This window comes from Strix aluco, chromosome 28, assembly GCF_031877795.1.
Source record: "Strix aluco isolate bStrAlu1 chromosome 28, bStrAlu1.hap1, whole genome shotgun sequence".
NCBI classification, from domain to species: Eukaryota; Metazoa; Chordata; class Aves; order Strigiformes; family Strigidae; genus Strix; species Strix aluco.
In genome coordinates, this window is record NC_133958.1 from 3747419 (window position 1) to 3761815 (window position 14397).

The following is a 14397-nucleotide window of genomic DNA, read 5'->3' on the forward strand; positions in this document are numbered from 1 at the left end:
CTGTAGGAAATGGGCTTGCAGGTGCACAGCAGTTCATGAAAGCCAGGCCAAGTGTTCATTGTCTCGGTCAAGAAATCCTGGGTTTGAACATCACATTCTTGTTAGGCTGCAGTGATGGCCCAACTGAGGTCAGGGCCTCAAAGCACTAAGCAGTGCTCAGACATTGAACAAGTAGCTCCAGGACCAGGCATTAGCAGTCTAAACAGGGAAGATGACAAAGTTTAAGATGGGAAATAGAAGCACAGTTAATTCTCCAAGGCCTGACAGCTGGGAAGTAGCTTGCCTCCGATCTGCTGAGTTGCAGACCTGTTGAATAGGTCACACTGCCTCCAGAGGCCTAACTGTAAAGAGCTGCTTAAACTAAGATAGAGAGCCTTCCTAGTGCCTCTAGAGATGATCTTAACCCTGAATGATGAGGCAGCATGGCCCAGAGGCAATAAAGCGAGGCCATGATAGATGCCTATAGAATACCCTAGACAGGGTAGACGCAAAGAGATTTGATTACCCTTATCTTTGCCTGCAGAACAATATATTGCAATTTAATGTGGAATAATTACATGCCTTTTTTTATCCTCTGGACAGTTAAGAACTCAGGAAAATAAAAAATAGCTTGTCCATCTTCCTTTGTTAATTATTTCAGTGGAGATTAATACAAGATCTTTCTGTACAGTGACAGATGACTGTTTTAAAGGACTGTTTTTAAAGGATGACTGTTTTAAATTCGCTTTGGCTCCAGCCACTGGCTAAAACACTTCCAGCTATCTCCATTGCCTCCAGGCGATCGGCACCCATTCCCATCAGCTCACGACAGGGTCCTTTGGTTCCTCAAAGAGAGCATGGACCGTCCTGTGTGTGGGTTGTTACAGGTATTGATAAAAATTGCAACTATTGTCAGCCTCAAGCTAAGGAAAAAGAAGCAGTAAGATTTCCAGCCTATTGTGAAATAATTCATGCAAGTTATAAATTCAAGATCATATAAATTAGCACGCCGTTGCTTTCCACTGTAGTTTAGATTCCTATCACATGGAAATAGTGTACAGTCTATCCAGGGAGAACCTATTTCAGATGTGTTATTAAATGCTTAAGACAGAGGTTTGAAAATAATGGGCCAAATTCAGTTGCAAATCTTCAGAAGCCTTTTAACTCCTATCTGAAATTATTTTAATGCACCATTTCCTTTAATGCCACTTCCTGCAACGTTATTTTTCTTTACCTTTTTTTTAATACTTTGAGCTTTGATTATCATCGTAAAGACACTTCTGTTAACTACACTGAAGTGAAGCCAGTTTTGCCTCCTGAGGATCTAACCATCGATTCAAGTTTAGATGCAGTCTGCTGAAAAACCATCGAAGCTAAAACACTCCTGCAATAAAATGCCAATCCATAGCAAGGCATTTATAATAAAAGGCTGCACTTACCCAGACGCTCACAACCCCTCACTATACAATCCGTTGGCATCAGTGTGATGTAAAGCTAACGAGAAACAACTCACATGTTTTGCACTATCCCATTATTTCATGCCCTCAGTTAACGTTAATACAAAAATCTTTAAAAATAGAAACAAAACACATACTTCTTAAAAAATGGGATTAATATTCTATGTGGACTTCTGATTTTTCACCATATTACACTTAGAGTTTTTTATTATACTGGTACCCTTCAATCACAAAATAATTAATCTTTTCAGAATTAATATATCACCTGTTTATACTTATGTCCCGCAGGACATCACCACATCAAATTGTCCAAAATTAGTTCTGAAAACGTCCTGAATTGCAAACCCTTTGATTCACAAAGCTGAAAAGGCGTATACCCTTTATTCCCGAGATGCACTTTGGTTAGGCCAACAAGACTAATTAATCATGGGAAGTTACTCAATTAGTAGGCACTTCAACATGGTCACATCAACCCATAGGCATTTCTAGCGGCAAACTTTTGTTTGGGTTTGGCAAATCGGGTTTGAGGCGGCGTGGAGCACATCCCACTCCTAATTAAAGGTTGGTGCGTGGCACTTCTGAAGATCAGGGCCTACCTTTGTGATCTCACCGTAAACAGCAGTTGTTCACCCACGTAAGTATGGCTGGATGGAGCCCTTGGGTTACTGCAGTAGGAAGAAGCAAAGTAGGGTCTGACCTGGGGAGGATGAGCCCCCAGTAATACCCTTAGTAATATTTCACATTTCTGAAAGCAGGAGAAAGCGGCGGACAAGCCCATATTATAAATTCCAGGCAGACTTCTGCCCTCTATATACAATCCATACCATTAGTAAACATCAGGAGGCACATGCTAGAAACCGTTTCCAGAAGGACAGACTGCTCCATAAACCCGCTGGGGGACTACTCACAGAAACTCCTTCCCAGTACGCCAGGAGTTTATCGGTTTGCTGGTCGCTGCTTCATTCATTTCCGCTCTTCCAGCCCATGCCTAGGAGCCAGCATTGTCAGAGGAACGCACAGAGTATTTCATGGCTCAGATCTCAGAATAAAGCTTGCTAAAATCTATTTATCGAGGGAAGCAAATGCGCACGGTCAGCCAGACCTGTGGCTTGAATGGGGTTTGCCTCAGGAAGAGGATAGGCTTTATTACACCATGGCACATACAGAGGGTGAGAAAATAGCTTCAGGAGTCTTCAAAGACTGGGAGGAGTTCAGTGGGTTTCTAAGAGAACGCCACATTCCTGTGAAAGTCCCAGATCTTCCGGAGGCAAAAATTCCCACTGTAGCCAGAGGCCTTGATCAAAATTGGTATTGAAATACAGCTCCCAGGGGTCACTCTGGAGTCTGCCCTCCCCTGGGAGGAGGGGGTAGGAGTTTCCCCTGGCAGAAGCCCGCAGGGATTTGATCCCTGTAGGTGGAGGCTCATTGATGCTCTTTTGCTAACAATTGCGTTTCTGTTCCCTGGAGCTGCATTCACTAGCTGGGTGGGGCATTTTGCTACCGTTGTGCTGGGGGGAATTGCCTAAGAAACAAAAAAAGTCGGTCTCTATCACCAACTAGGAAGGCAGGGCGGGGAAAGGGAAGGTGTTTGTGGGTGCAGGGGCTCCTTTCTTCTTCTGCCCTCCTCCCTGTGCACATACACACACACCTGCAGAGAGCACACGGATAACATTAGAGGTCTGGCAAGAATGCTCTAGTAGAGATGCTGCTTCTTAGAGGAAGACACCGACTGCCACATCCATGCAGGTGACATAAAAGCAAGAAGCTGCAGGGTGGAAAGGATACATCCTTCTGCAGCCTCTCACGTGTTCAAGTTGCATCTCACACACACACCCCACACATATATGCACCCACCTTGTCATTCAGGTTCTGCAGCGCCTCCTTCCCAGTGGCACTCCTGATCTCCACCTTTCTCCCGAAATCAACAGATGGTTCCCCTCCCTTCCCGCTCTGCCTGGAATAGACGGACTGAGCATCCGGACCCAGGTGGGCAACATCCTTCTGCTTTGCCACGACTTTGTTACATCCACGGCCCACCGAGAGGGAGTCGAAGTCGATGGTCTTGTTCTCCAGGGAGCCTTCCACCGGGCAGAACATGCCACAGAATTTCTGCCGGGGCTTGGGACTGCCCGAGCCCAGGTTTTTGAAGAAGGCTGGCACTTCTTCTTCCTCGCCTTGCCGGCCAGACTGCTTCCTCTCAGCCATGGCTTGTGTGGTCTCCCTGCTAAGGGAAAATAATAACAGCGGTAACCAGGAGGATCCTTCACACACACACACGCACACACACGAAAAGAGGTGAGGGAAAAAAAAAAAAAAAAAAAGAGGGAGAGAGCTCGCTCTGGGTCCTAGAGATACGGCAACATCAATTGCAAAGGGCTGTGCCTGGCAGATCCCCTGCCCCCATCGGTACAACACAGCCTGTGGCTCGCTCTGGTTTCTTTGATGCAGCGCAAAGTTGAGGGAAGGTTGGGGCAGATCCTGCTGCAATCAAGGGAGGAGGTTTCGAGTTCCCAGCATCCAGATGGGGAGGGAGGGAAAAGGAGAGGAAAAAAAAAAAAAAAAAAATCCTCACTCTGCAGCAGAAACTGAGGACTGATCCGGAAGTGATGCGACTGGTGAATTGGCAAATGGACTCGATCAGGTTGGAGCAACAGCCCCCATCACACACACACCCTTTCCCCCCTCCCCTTCCCCGGCGTGTTGCTGCTGCTGCTGCTGCTACAAGTTGCACGGAGCTGATGAGGACTGAGCACCCCCCTCACCTCCGGCTGCTCTGGAGGCGTGTTCCCAAGGCAGGGGAGAAAGGATCCCTTCCTTCCTCCCCCCCCTTTCCCCTTCCTCCCCTGGCCCCGCAATGGTGGAGCCAGGGAGTGCTCCGGGAATCCTATTGTTCCTCACTTTTCCCAAAGCAGCGGAGCCGGAGGGCGGGGAGCAGATGAGATCGCGGTTGGGTTAGTGGGGCTAGTGGGAGGCAAAATGCTGACTCATCTTTCTGGGTTTTGGGGCATCGCTGGTGCCGTGACTTGGGCAGACCCTCTTCAGGGGGGAAAAGGGCTGATTGATGCACTGGAGAGAAAATGAGAAAGAGAGACAGATGGGAGAGGGGTGTGGGAACCGAGGGAGAGAGGAAAATGAGCCGTGAACCAGGACTTACCTCCAGGAGCTGAAATTAGTGACCTTGCAAGTCAATTAAGCCTCTGCAATGCCGGCAGCCCCCGGTGTCTCCCTGCGGGGGATCGGGGGAGGCAGCCAAAGGCGGCTCCGGCTGAGTGCGGGTTTCTAGAGGAGGAGACAGAGCAGCGGCCCCTCGCCTCCCCGCTCCTGCCCCTGCCGACAGCGGCCCTGCGCTGGGGACGGAGCCGAGGGGCAGGAGCGAGAAAGCGAGGGGCCGGGGGGCGAGCGGGGCCAGCGGGGCCGGGGCCGGGGCCAGCGGGGCCGGGAGGGACCCGACCCCCCCGCCCCGGCCGGGCCGCCGGCGCTGTCCCTTCAGCACCACCCGCCGCACGGCCCCGCGGCCGGGGCGGGGGGGGGGGGGGTCAGGGCCGGCCCCGGGGGGGCTCAGACCCGCCCCGGGGGGGGGCTCAGACCCATCCAGGCACTCGCACCCCACCCCGAGCCCCCTTTCCGCCACGCAGCGCCTCGTATGAGCTGTTGGGCTCTAACACACCCTGCTGCTCCTCGTGGCTGGTCCAGTTGCATGTGTCAAAGATTTTTTTTTTTTTTTTTTTTTAAACTTATTCTCTCGGGTTTGTACCTAAATAAACCGCTCCGGCGGCTGGCGAGGCAGAGGGAGGGCTGCCTTAGTCATTTCCGAAGGGCTTGTTTCAGCACGGCTCTGTGAGTCCGGCTCGGGCTGAGTCCGTGGGAGCAGAGACATTTTTATCACAAAGGTAAGCGGTGCGGCACACAATAGGTTGAGCTTGGCTGTCTGCACCTGATACATGTTATTAACACCGCTGAGCTGGTCCTTAAGGCTAATCCGTATGCAATATCGCTCTGAACCTAGCCCAATCACCAAGCTGTTTATTACTATGCATTATTCATCGATATGCATCTTTGCACATGCATACATTAATTTAGAGGCATCTGTGTCCAAATGGTTACCAAGCACCTTCGTAAGATTCAGGCCAAAAAACCCACCAAAAGCAATAAATAAATCAATAAAAATCAAAATCTCAGAGCCCTCTCTCCCTGCAAACCACACCCAAATCAATGCATTTTTACTAAAAGGTAGCAAAAAAACCCCAAACCAAGGTCACAACCAAGTGCAGCCCTGTAATATATACACAGCACAGTGATAAAAGACTCCAGACTAAAAGGAAAGAAATAAGCCTGCAGCTTGGCCCTGAAGGATGAAGGTGATGTGCTCTGGTAACTAATGAAGGAGGGAGAAATCCAAAGGCCCTCAGGGGAAAAGCTCCACCTCCTTCCCCTTCTGGGACCATAACAGTGGATCAGCCAGGGTTGTAGCCACACTGATCTCAGGTGCTTTGCTGGGGATTGGAGGCCAACATATGGTCTCTCAGGTACGCTGAAGTCCTGTATTATTTAAGGTTTATAAATATTAATAGTCATAGCATTGCTGATCAGGCAGCCCGCAGAAGCTGCAGAGTGCTGACAGAGGCTCCAGCAAGCTGAAAGCCTTGAAGCGATTGTGTTGACACGTTCTGCAGTCTGCTGAAACGTATGCAGTGGCTTTCAGGGATAGCCTTAAATAAAGCTCATTCATCACTTGGCACATCCTTGGAAGATGCTCTGATGGCCACGGACACAGGCCTCTCTGGCGGGACGGAAAGAGAATGACCTGCCAATAAGCTAGAGGCTGTGAAGTGACTGAGAATGAAATCCTGCAGACAGGACCACAACTTCCAAACGTTTCAGATCTGATAAAGGTCACTCCCAAAAGCTGAGGTTTCCTGCCATACAGATCCCTCTTTTCCAATAAACCCTCAAAACACAGACAACAATCACATATTGAACAGCCACCTCCAAGTATTTCCCCTTTCCACACGCACCTGAGGACATGCTCAGCAGCGTCTTCATTTATTTTGTGTTCAGCTCCAGCTGTGCTCATGGGAAGTCTATCCAAGACACCTCACCACAGGCTGCTCTGCGGAGTCTCTGACTGGCCTCACGTATCAAATCAAAGATGATTTTTTCAATCGCCCATGTGGAAACTCAGGCACTCCAAAAGAATCACTGAACTACTAAAAGGAACCCTCCTTTGTATTCTCCTTTTTGGATATTTCACAGGGTGTTTGTGTAGTACTCTCTGTCTTTATGGTCCTCTAATGGACACTGAAAAATACTGGGGTCATTTCAAAAGTTGTTATTCCAACCTGTGAAACTCAAGTATCAGACCTTAAGAACTGTCCAATTGTAGCAAATTCTACTCATTCTTTTTGTTACACTTGAACTGAAACATTTTGACACACCTACATGACTCCACAGCTTTATTCCCTGGATATTCTTTTTCCTACAGGAAGAGTGCTATCACGAGCAAAGCTCAACCAGCCAGTGCAAAGAGAACTTAGAGCCCCAAAATCACTCTGACTTTGGGACCAGCCATAGAAACTTCTTGTCTACACGAGTCCCGTTGAGCCTCTATAACGTCTGACACACAGGTCTTGCTTAAGATCCCAGAATCCCCAGCCAGATACATCAGCTTCCTTACCAACTTTGTTATCATAGAAAGAGTATAGGCTGATGCAATTTACATTTCAGTCTGAGCTTGTTTACAGCGAGGTAGCATGGCACAACTCCTGAGTGGTAACATATTAAACCAGCAACTGCATATATCCATGCTCTAAGCATGGAAATAACCAAATTTTGCTGAAAAAATCACAGGGAGCTGATAATCTGTGTGCTTAATAATCCCATAGGGTGACTGTTTTCACTGAGAACCACATAAATTACTTCAAAAAAATCACACCGACCCTCATCTGAATTTCATAAACGCAGCGTCAATAAGAAACTTCCTCAGGTAACAGCTCATACTTAGCCCTATTGACCACAGAGGTGGAGAAACACTGAAGTTACATAAACACAATCTCAGAAACGCAATGCATGAAAGATTAGTTAATTTTATCAGTCAATATTATCCACACACCCTCTAATAAAAGGAACAAAAGAGGGAAACTGAGTGGAATCACAACATCAGGTTTTCTTAACATCACAACGCTCTGGACACTTCTGGGTGAGTGACTTCTAGTAGTAATATCTCAACGCTGCAAAAAAAGGGATGAATAGAGAGGTTGCACAGTCTGCCTGAAACTGCAGAGGAGAGCGGTGGCAGAACTGGCTTAATTTGAGCTTCTTCTGTGCTAGTGCACAAAAGTCCTAAGCGACAGAAGTACTCACTCCCTTAAGCACTGCAGTACCACAGGACAAAAGACAATCCCTGCCTGGGGATTTGCCCTGGCAAAGACAAGAAAAAGGACCGCGTGAAGAGCACAAGGATCCTTTCACCAAAAAAAAATGTAGTGATATAGAGGGGAAAATGCGAGCACAAAGATATGAAGTAGGCAGGCTCCTCATCAAACAAGTGGAAAATTAGGTCTCTTTACTTAAATACCAACTCTCCCCCTGTGCTGGTGTCCGTGGCTCACCTAGAAAAGCTCAGGAGCACAGGACTCCTTCACTGACCTGCGCTGCATCAATAGCTCTAGTGATTTCTGATCTATTCTGTCTGGCCAAGACGTGCCAACTTCTCATCCATAAAATAACGAATGATGCTTTATTACATTTCATTGCCATCGTTACTTACATGTGCAGGGTAAGGCTGAACAATCAAACTTGGCTTGAATTAGAACCAATTCAATATATGCTCTATGTTGCTTTATTTTCCTACCATCCTTAGGTGAGACAATTGCTGCGAATCCAGAATTTTCTTCATTATTTAAAGATTAAGAACCCAGCCAGAAATTACAGCAGTATGCTCTGCCATTAAATTGCCATTATTAAAATAAATGACAGCAACTACTTCAAAATCTGGGGCTCTTCCTATTGCAAATAATTAATTATTAATACTTCCAGTGGGTGCAAAATTCATCATACAAAGCAGGATCCCACTGAAATTTGGATATTTGCAAAAGCAGAACTCCACAAAACCTCCATTCTCCAGTGAAAATGAGCAAAGAAAGAGACTGGTTTGAGCCACCATGCCAGCTTAAGGCATGGCTTACTGAACTCTTGCCTGGGCCCTCCGCAGGACACAGCCACTCCCAGGGCCGGGGTTCTCCCGGCAGCCAGATACTTGGCAGATAGCCACGGCCATAACAAGCCACAGGGGAGATTTACCTGTCCCTGGCTGCAGAGGTACCATGCTCGATGCCTCCAACATCTGAACGAGAGCCGTGAGGAGCACAGGTCAAACCTTACCAGGGAAAGCTGGAGCTCCCCATGCGAATGAGGAAGGTGTATTTGCAAAACACGGGCTTATGCCAGCAGAACCACGGCTGACATTCACACTCAGTGAAATACTAGGTGCTTTTAAGTCAATGACAATCCTTCAATTAAGTTTCACTGGGTCACAATTTAAGAATACAGTTTTGTCCTCAGAATTAAATCAAGCTGATACCGTGTTTTCAGCTGGGTCCACTGAGAGGAGACTCCACGGTCAAGTTAGCTAATTGCTTTTACTGAATGTAGAGCAAAATCTTCATGATGCCTGGGAGCATGGGGCTAAAAGCAGAGATCCAGTGAGCACTCCTATACACTACACAAGTGGTTTTCAAAGAGAAGCTGGACAAAGCCTGAATATAAATCCACAACCAAATTTCACGGCTGCTCTGAGCAAGGGCTTGGGATAGCCTGTGCTGACCTCTGCAACCATCACTGCTTACAAAATTATGCAGCCCTTAAAAACACCACTTGTTGCCTCTGCGATAGCCTGTGAATTTCTCTGCCTGGCCACAAGCTGGGAAAGCAATCTTTCCTCTCTCTGATTTTGCCTTATCAATTGCTGATCCCTCCATCTCACCCAGTAATTTTAATTTTCTAAGGTGCAGGCCCAGTATCAAGAGGTGGCAGTGAATAACTATATTTCCAGAATATTCCTTGAACATTAAGAATCAAACCAAATCCTAAAATGCTTCACTGGGTTGGAATTGTTCTGGCATAGCACAAAAACTGAAAGACCAAGTTGTCTACGGAGAAATCATTAACCAGCTTCCCTTTGGGATATGATAATTGCTGGAGTGGTTGACAGCTTTTCTTGGCGTTGAGTGCTCTAAGACGAGACACATTATTTCAGAAACATTAAAGACCAGAAGAAAGTCTTTTGATAAATGAGTAAAGTCCATTCAAATGCTGAAACAAAGCTCATTTATTTCCATGGTCCTTTTTATTTCTGCATATCCTATGCCTCTCTTTTCCTTTATGGTTTTGTCCTCAGCAACCTCAACTAATGTAAACTAGCCCTGGTGAGTTTCTGCCAATCAAGGTTTGTTGCCAGTGGGTTTTAGTCCATGAAAACAGATGGTTTGAAAGCCACATTGTGCCACTGTGCCCACAGCCAATAGTACAAATATTTAGTCAATTAGAAGGGGATTTTCCAAAGGCACAAATGGAAATTAGGCACACAACTCCCATTGACTTCCAGAGGCAGTGGAGAGCCTCGCTGCCTTCAAAATCTCTCCTTACTAATTCAGTCTTTATAAAACAAATGCATGTGAAAGGTGCCAGCCTGCTCTGAAATCAGACATTTTTCAGCTATTCCCAGGATGATAATCATGGATAGAAGCAATAGGAATCTCTCTGAAGTGTTCAGTATTTAAGACAAAAGTTCCAGCAAAACTGCTGGTTTCATTATGGTCCATAAATGTCCTGTGACATTTTGAAGCCTTGCAATAGGTCGTGTGGATTGATTACAGCTGAGGATGGAGGTGTGCTTCTTCCAGACAGCATCATTAAGAGAACGCACCCATCTAACCACAAAAAGGCATCATTAAATATTAACATTTCCTCTGAACACCTCTCTAAGAATATGACAGCTACTGGCTTACCAGCATTAAAATCTGTATGGAACTGGGACTCAACAGGAAATGGCTATTGATTTGTGGACTGGAAATTATTTACAATTTTGCCAGCATTTTCCCAAAAATACCCAAAATGGACAATGATAATCTTTACTATTGAAACGTGGCTTAAAACAGTGACCTTCCAATGTCAGGGAGCTCTGGTCAAAAGCGAAGGAGAAGAATGGGTCAATATTACCGCTGATGTCCTGTCCCTGGGACCTCTCAGCCTGCTCCTCTATCTCTCCAGATAAGATCTTTTCATTGCAAGCATGCCAGAGCTGTGATGCACATGGCTTCACACATCTTCTAAGCACTGTGTTAATAAATAATGATGACAACAATAACAGTAAGGGTCATAAAGCATATCATGCTCTATGAATGATTCACTCATTTGACTCTGAGTGTTACAGCTCTCTGGTTTCCTTTAAGACACAATAGCACTAAAAATAGAAGTCAGCAGTAAACTCGACATATCCCAGACTCACGATACACAAATGCTACTTGGCTTAACATGCTGCTACTGCATCGAAGATGCAGTCCAGCTTCACCTTCCCTTTCAGCTGCTCTAGAATTGCTCTCGCCTGTCCCTGATGTTTCATGGCAATTCCTGCAGCACTTTGCACTAAGTGGAACTCCCTCCCCGTTTATTGGAATGGAAATACTTTACAGAATATCCTGGGACATCATCTGCCATGTTGCACTCATAATACAGGATGATGGGCTCAGAGAAGGTTTCCTTGGACACTGAAACCGTTTTCTGCACTCACAGGCAGCGATGTAAGCAACACTTGGATCAGAACTGTGCTTAGAATATTCATTACACATGCATGCACAGACACACGTGAGCACAGAAATGTTTTCCCTATGTGTTATCAAAGACTCAAGATTTTTCACTGCAGAGATCTGAGCCTCACAAGTTGAAAGAAAAGAGAAGGAGAGCACATCCAGGGTCCAGGTAAAGAAGGGATGCTGGATGAAAATGCCCAGGTGAGTTCAGAAGATGTTACTTATGTTGATGGTTCTGTTTATCAACATCACTGGATGAAAGCTCTGCCAGCTCATAGCACAAAAGCATCTTACCCTTAAGCTGCATTAAGCAGCTTCACCTCACGGACTCTGTGTCTGGCGATGGCTTTAGAGCCTATTTTAAACACATCGCACCAGTCTGCACAGGTAGACATTTAGAATACAGCTCTGGATACACTGTTAATCATGTTTACACACGGCAATGACTTACTTGGTGAACCCAAGGAGAGAGAAAGGGAAAGACCATTGATAAATGCAAATAGACTGTCATGCTTTATTCTGCAATAAAAATACCAACCAGAGACAATAATACAGAAGAGAGAATCACTACACTGGAAAGCTAATGAACACTGTGGCTAAGCTGGGCCATTGTGCCAGGTTGATACCATTTCCAACTGCAAAAAACAAGGAATAACCCTTCTAAAGCAAACAGGTTTCCACGTAGTGCAACACTTTCAAGTGAAACAGATAGAACTAAAGCTTCCCAGTATGCTCCATATTACTATCACAGCATGTCATGTGCTATATAATATTACAAACACACACAGAAGATGCAGTCTTCTCCAAAGGTCTCGAGCAAAGATTTTCTTGATGACCGGTGTTCCAAGGGACACACTGAACTGGGATTTGGTTCAATGGCAGAAAGAGGAATGTGAAGGACAAATAGTTAAACAAAAATTTCACGCTGGAATTTTCAAAGCAAAAATCAAATCATCAAACCCCACAATTTGGAAAGCAAGAAAGAGAGAAACTTCACTTTTCTTCCTTGTTTTTACAAAGGTTTCTCTTCTCTCCTACAAAGGTTTCGCTTCTCTCCAAGTGTGATGTCTGGGAGAACCAATGCTAACTGTTAAGACGCATTGGTGTTGCTGAATTTAAAAGTTAAGCTGAGAATAAAAAGCTTCAAGCAGAAACCTGCACTGGGCTGTCTCTGTACTGCTCAGTTTCTTCATTTTGCTGACACAGCTTGCAAACCTCACCAGGCCATACCGCCCAGCAGGAGAGTTCAGTCCCTTCTGAAGCCGCCTTCAGCTGAGCACTCACACGAGGCACCGAAAATCATTTGTCATTTTTGAAAATCTCATCTCATTACATTTTAAACAGAGAAGACAGACAAAGGCAGCATTATTAGCCTCACTGTACACATGGGAAATGAGGCATAGAAATTCAAATGGCCCACCTCAAACCGCAGAGGCAGCCTGTCACATGGAGCAATAGCGAGGCTCTTGTTTGTCTGTGGTCAGCCCTGTTTGGGGATCCTCCTAGCCACCACCACGGCTCTGTTCATTCTGCCTCCACAGCTTTCAGCCCTTCTTTCTAAGCAGAGGCAGAAGCAGGCAAAAGTCAGGAATAACAGTAGTAGTAAGAAAGAAGCGATGCAAAAGCCAGACCTCTTTGTGCTGCTCTGTAGAACCCATTAAGTCTGGGGGCGTTGCAGTTGCTGCTAACATGAACCAACGTCCTCATGTTGCACTTATTTAATAAATCTAATCTTATTAAACTGCATTACAAGCTTTTATTTCATAAATCTGTGTGCCTCCCAGATCACCCAGAGAATTAACTCCTGAATGGACTCTGCTGTGGAGCCTTGCAGAAGGCCCTCCTGACCAAAGCATCAGCCCTGCGGACTGCGGCGCTCCCGGGGAGCGGGCCAGGCTCTGAGCCCTCTGTGTGCAGCACAGGCCCTAAGCGCAGCCCATCGCTCTGCAGCTGCGACGACCAGACAGGAAAACCCAGCAAGTGATTCGAGGGTTCCCCTGGATGAGGGAGGGAGGTGACAGCATGGAGGGTGCTCCGGTGAGGGGATGGGAGAGGCCCTTTGCATCTCGCTGCCATCTGCAGCATACTAATCAGAGGGCTGCCAGCTGCTGCTTTTGAAAGGAACTGTGTCACCAGCACATGGAGACCCCTCATCCTCCTCTGCCAGGGTGTCCCTGCACAGCCAGAGGTATATACCAGTGTCACCCCACCCTTTCCCTGAGCAGGATGAGGAGTGACACCCAGGGCGACTGTTTCCCCCACCAGTGAAGCGCACACTCTCTTTTAAACAGTACGGGAGGATGGGAGCATCTGAGATGCTGCTTTAACATCCACATAAATTTGGTACTGGTGTTTCAGAAAGACTACAAGTTGCATACCCTCCAATATGGGCTGTATATGTGGAAACATTTGTTTAAAATCATCCAAAGAGTCTGCTGTAATTCAGTGAAAATGCAGGGTATTACTAACTCCTCCCGAAGAGCAGTACCAAGAGGTCAGGCTCTGAGTTGCATTCTGTGCAAAACAGCCTTTCCTCCCCCTTGTATGCTGGGATTTTGTTTTAATGATCTGAGGTCAACATGAAACAATTTGTTAAACAAACTTCAGTGAATCAAAACGTAAAATTTCAGACTGACCTGCCTTCCATCTGATATGAAACATCTCATCTGGGGGCTAAGCAGGTTTTTTTTAAGGTTGAGCTGTACTTTTTGTAGGATAAAAGGAAATGTTCGCATAGAAAGACATTCTGACTTCAAAATGAAGAAGGTTTTCAAGAAGCTGCATGAATATTTTAACCCTTTAATAAGAAAAAAAAAGAAGGAAATTCTCAAGCATTTTGATGAAGTGTTCAAATCCGTTTTAAGCATGGCTCAATAGATAGATTTGATAACCACTTTACATATTTGGATAAAGGATATTCACAAAGGTCTCAGACTGTAACCACTACCAGTCTAGCATGGGCAATGCCCAGACCCAGGCCAGCTGGAGTCAGGGAATGCTCCAGGGATCCCAGCAGTGCTAACAGTGCCCCACTGCAAGCCTAAGACCATTTCCAAACAATGAGCATGGCCTCGGTATCTAACTCTGACAATGATGCTCTAAGGGAGAAACACATTACTCTTCAGCAGCTTCAATACTGAAACTGAGATGGGAAA

The 14397-nt window shown here is 46.1% G+C and overlaps 1 protein-coding gene across 1 annotated transcript in view; it reads right to left on the minus strand.

Annotated features, from left to right (window-relative positions):
- Nucleotides 1-4137, minus strand: part of DPYSL2 (dihydropyrimidinase like 2) — a 55706-nt gene extending 51569 nt beyond the window's left edge. The window contains exon 1 of the mRNA XM_074807926.1: nucleotides 3291-4137. Within this exon, the coding sequence (XP_074664027.1) occupies nucleotides 3291-3641 (351 nt within the window). The 5' untranslated portion in view covers nucleotides 3642-4137. The remainder of the gene's footprint in view (nucleotides 1-3290) is intronic.
- Between the last annotated feature and the right edge of the window lie 10260 nt (nucleotides 4138-14397).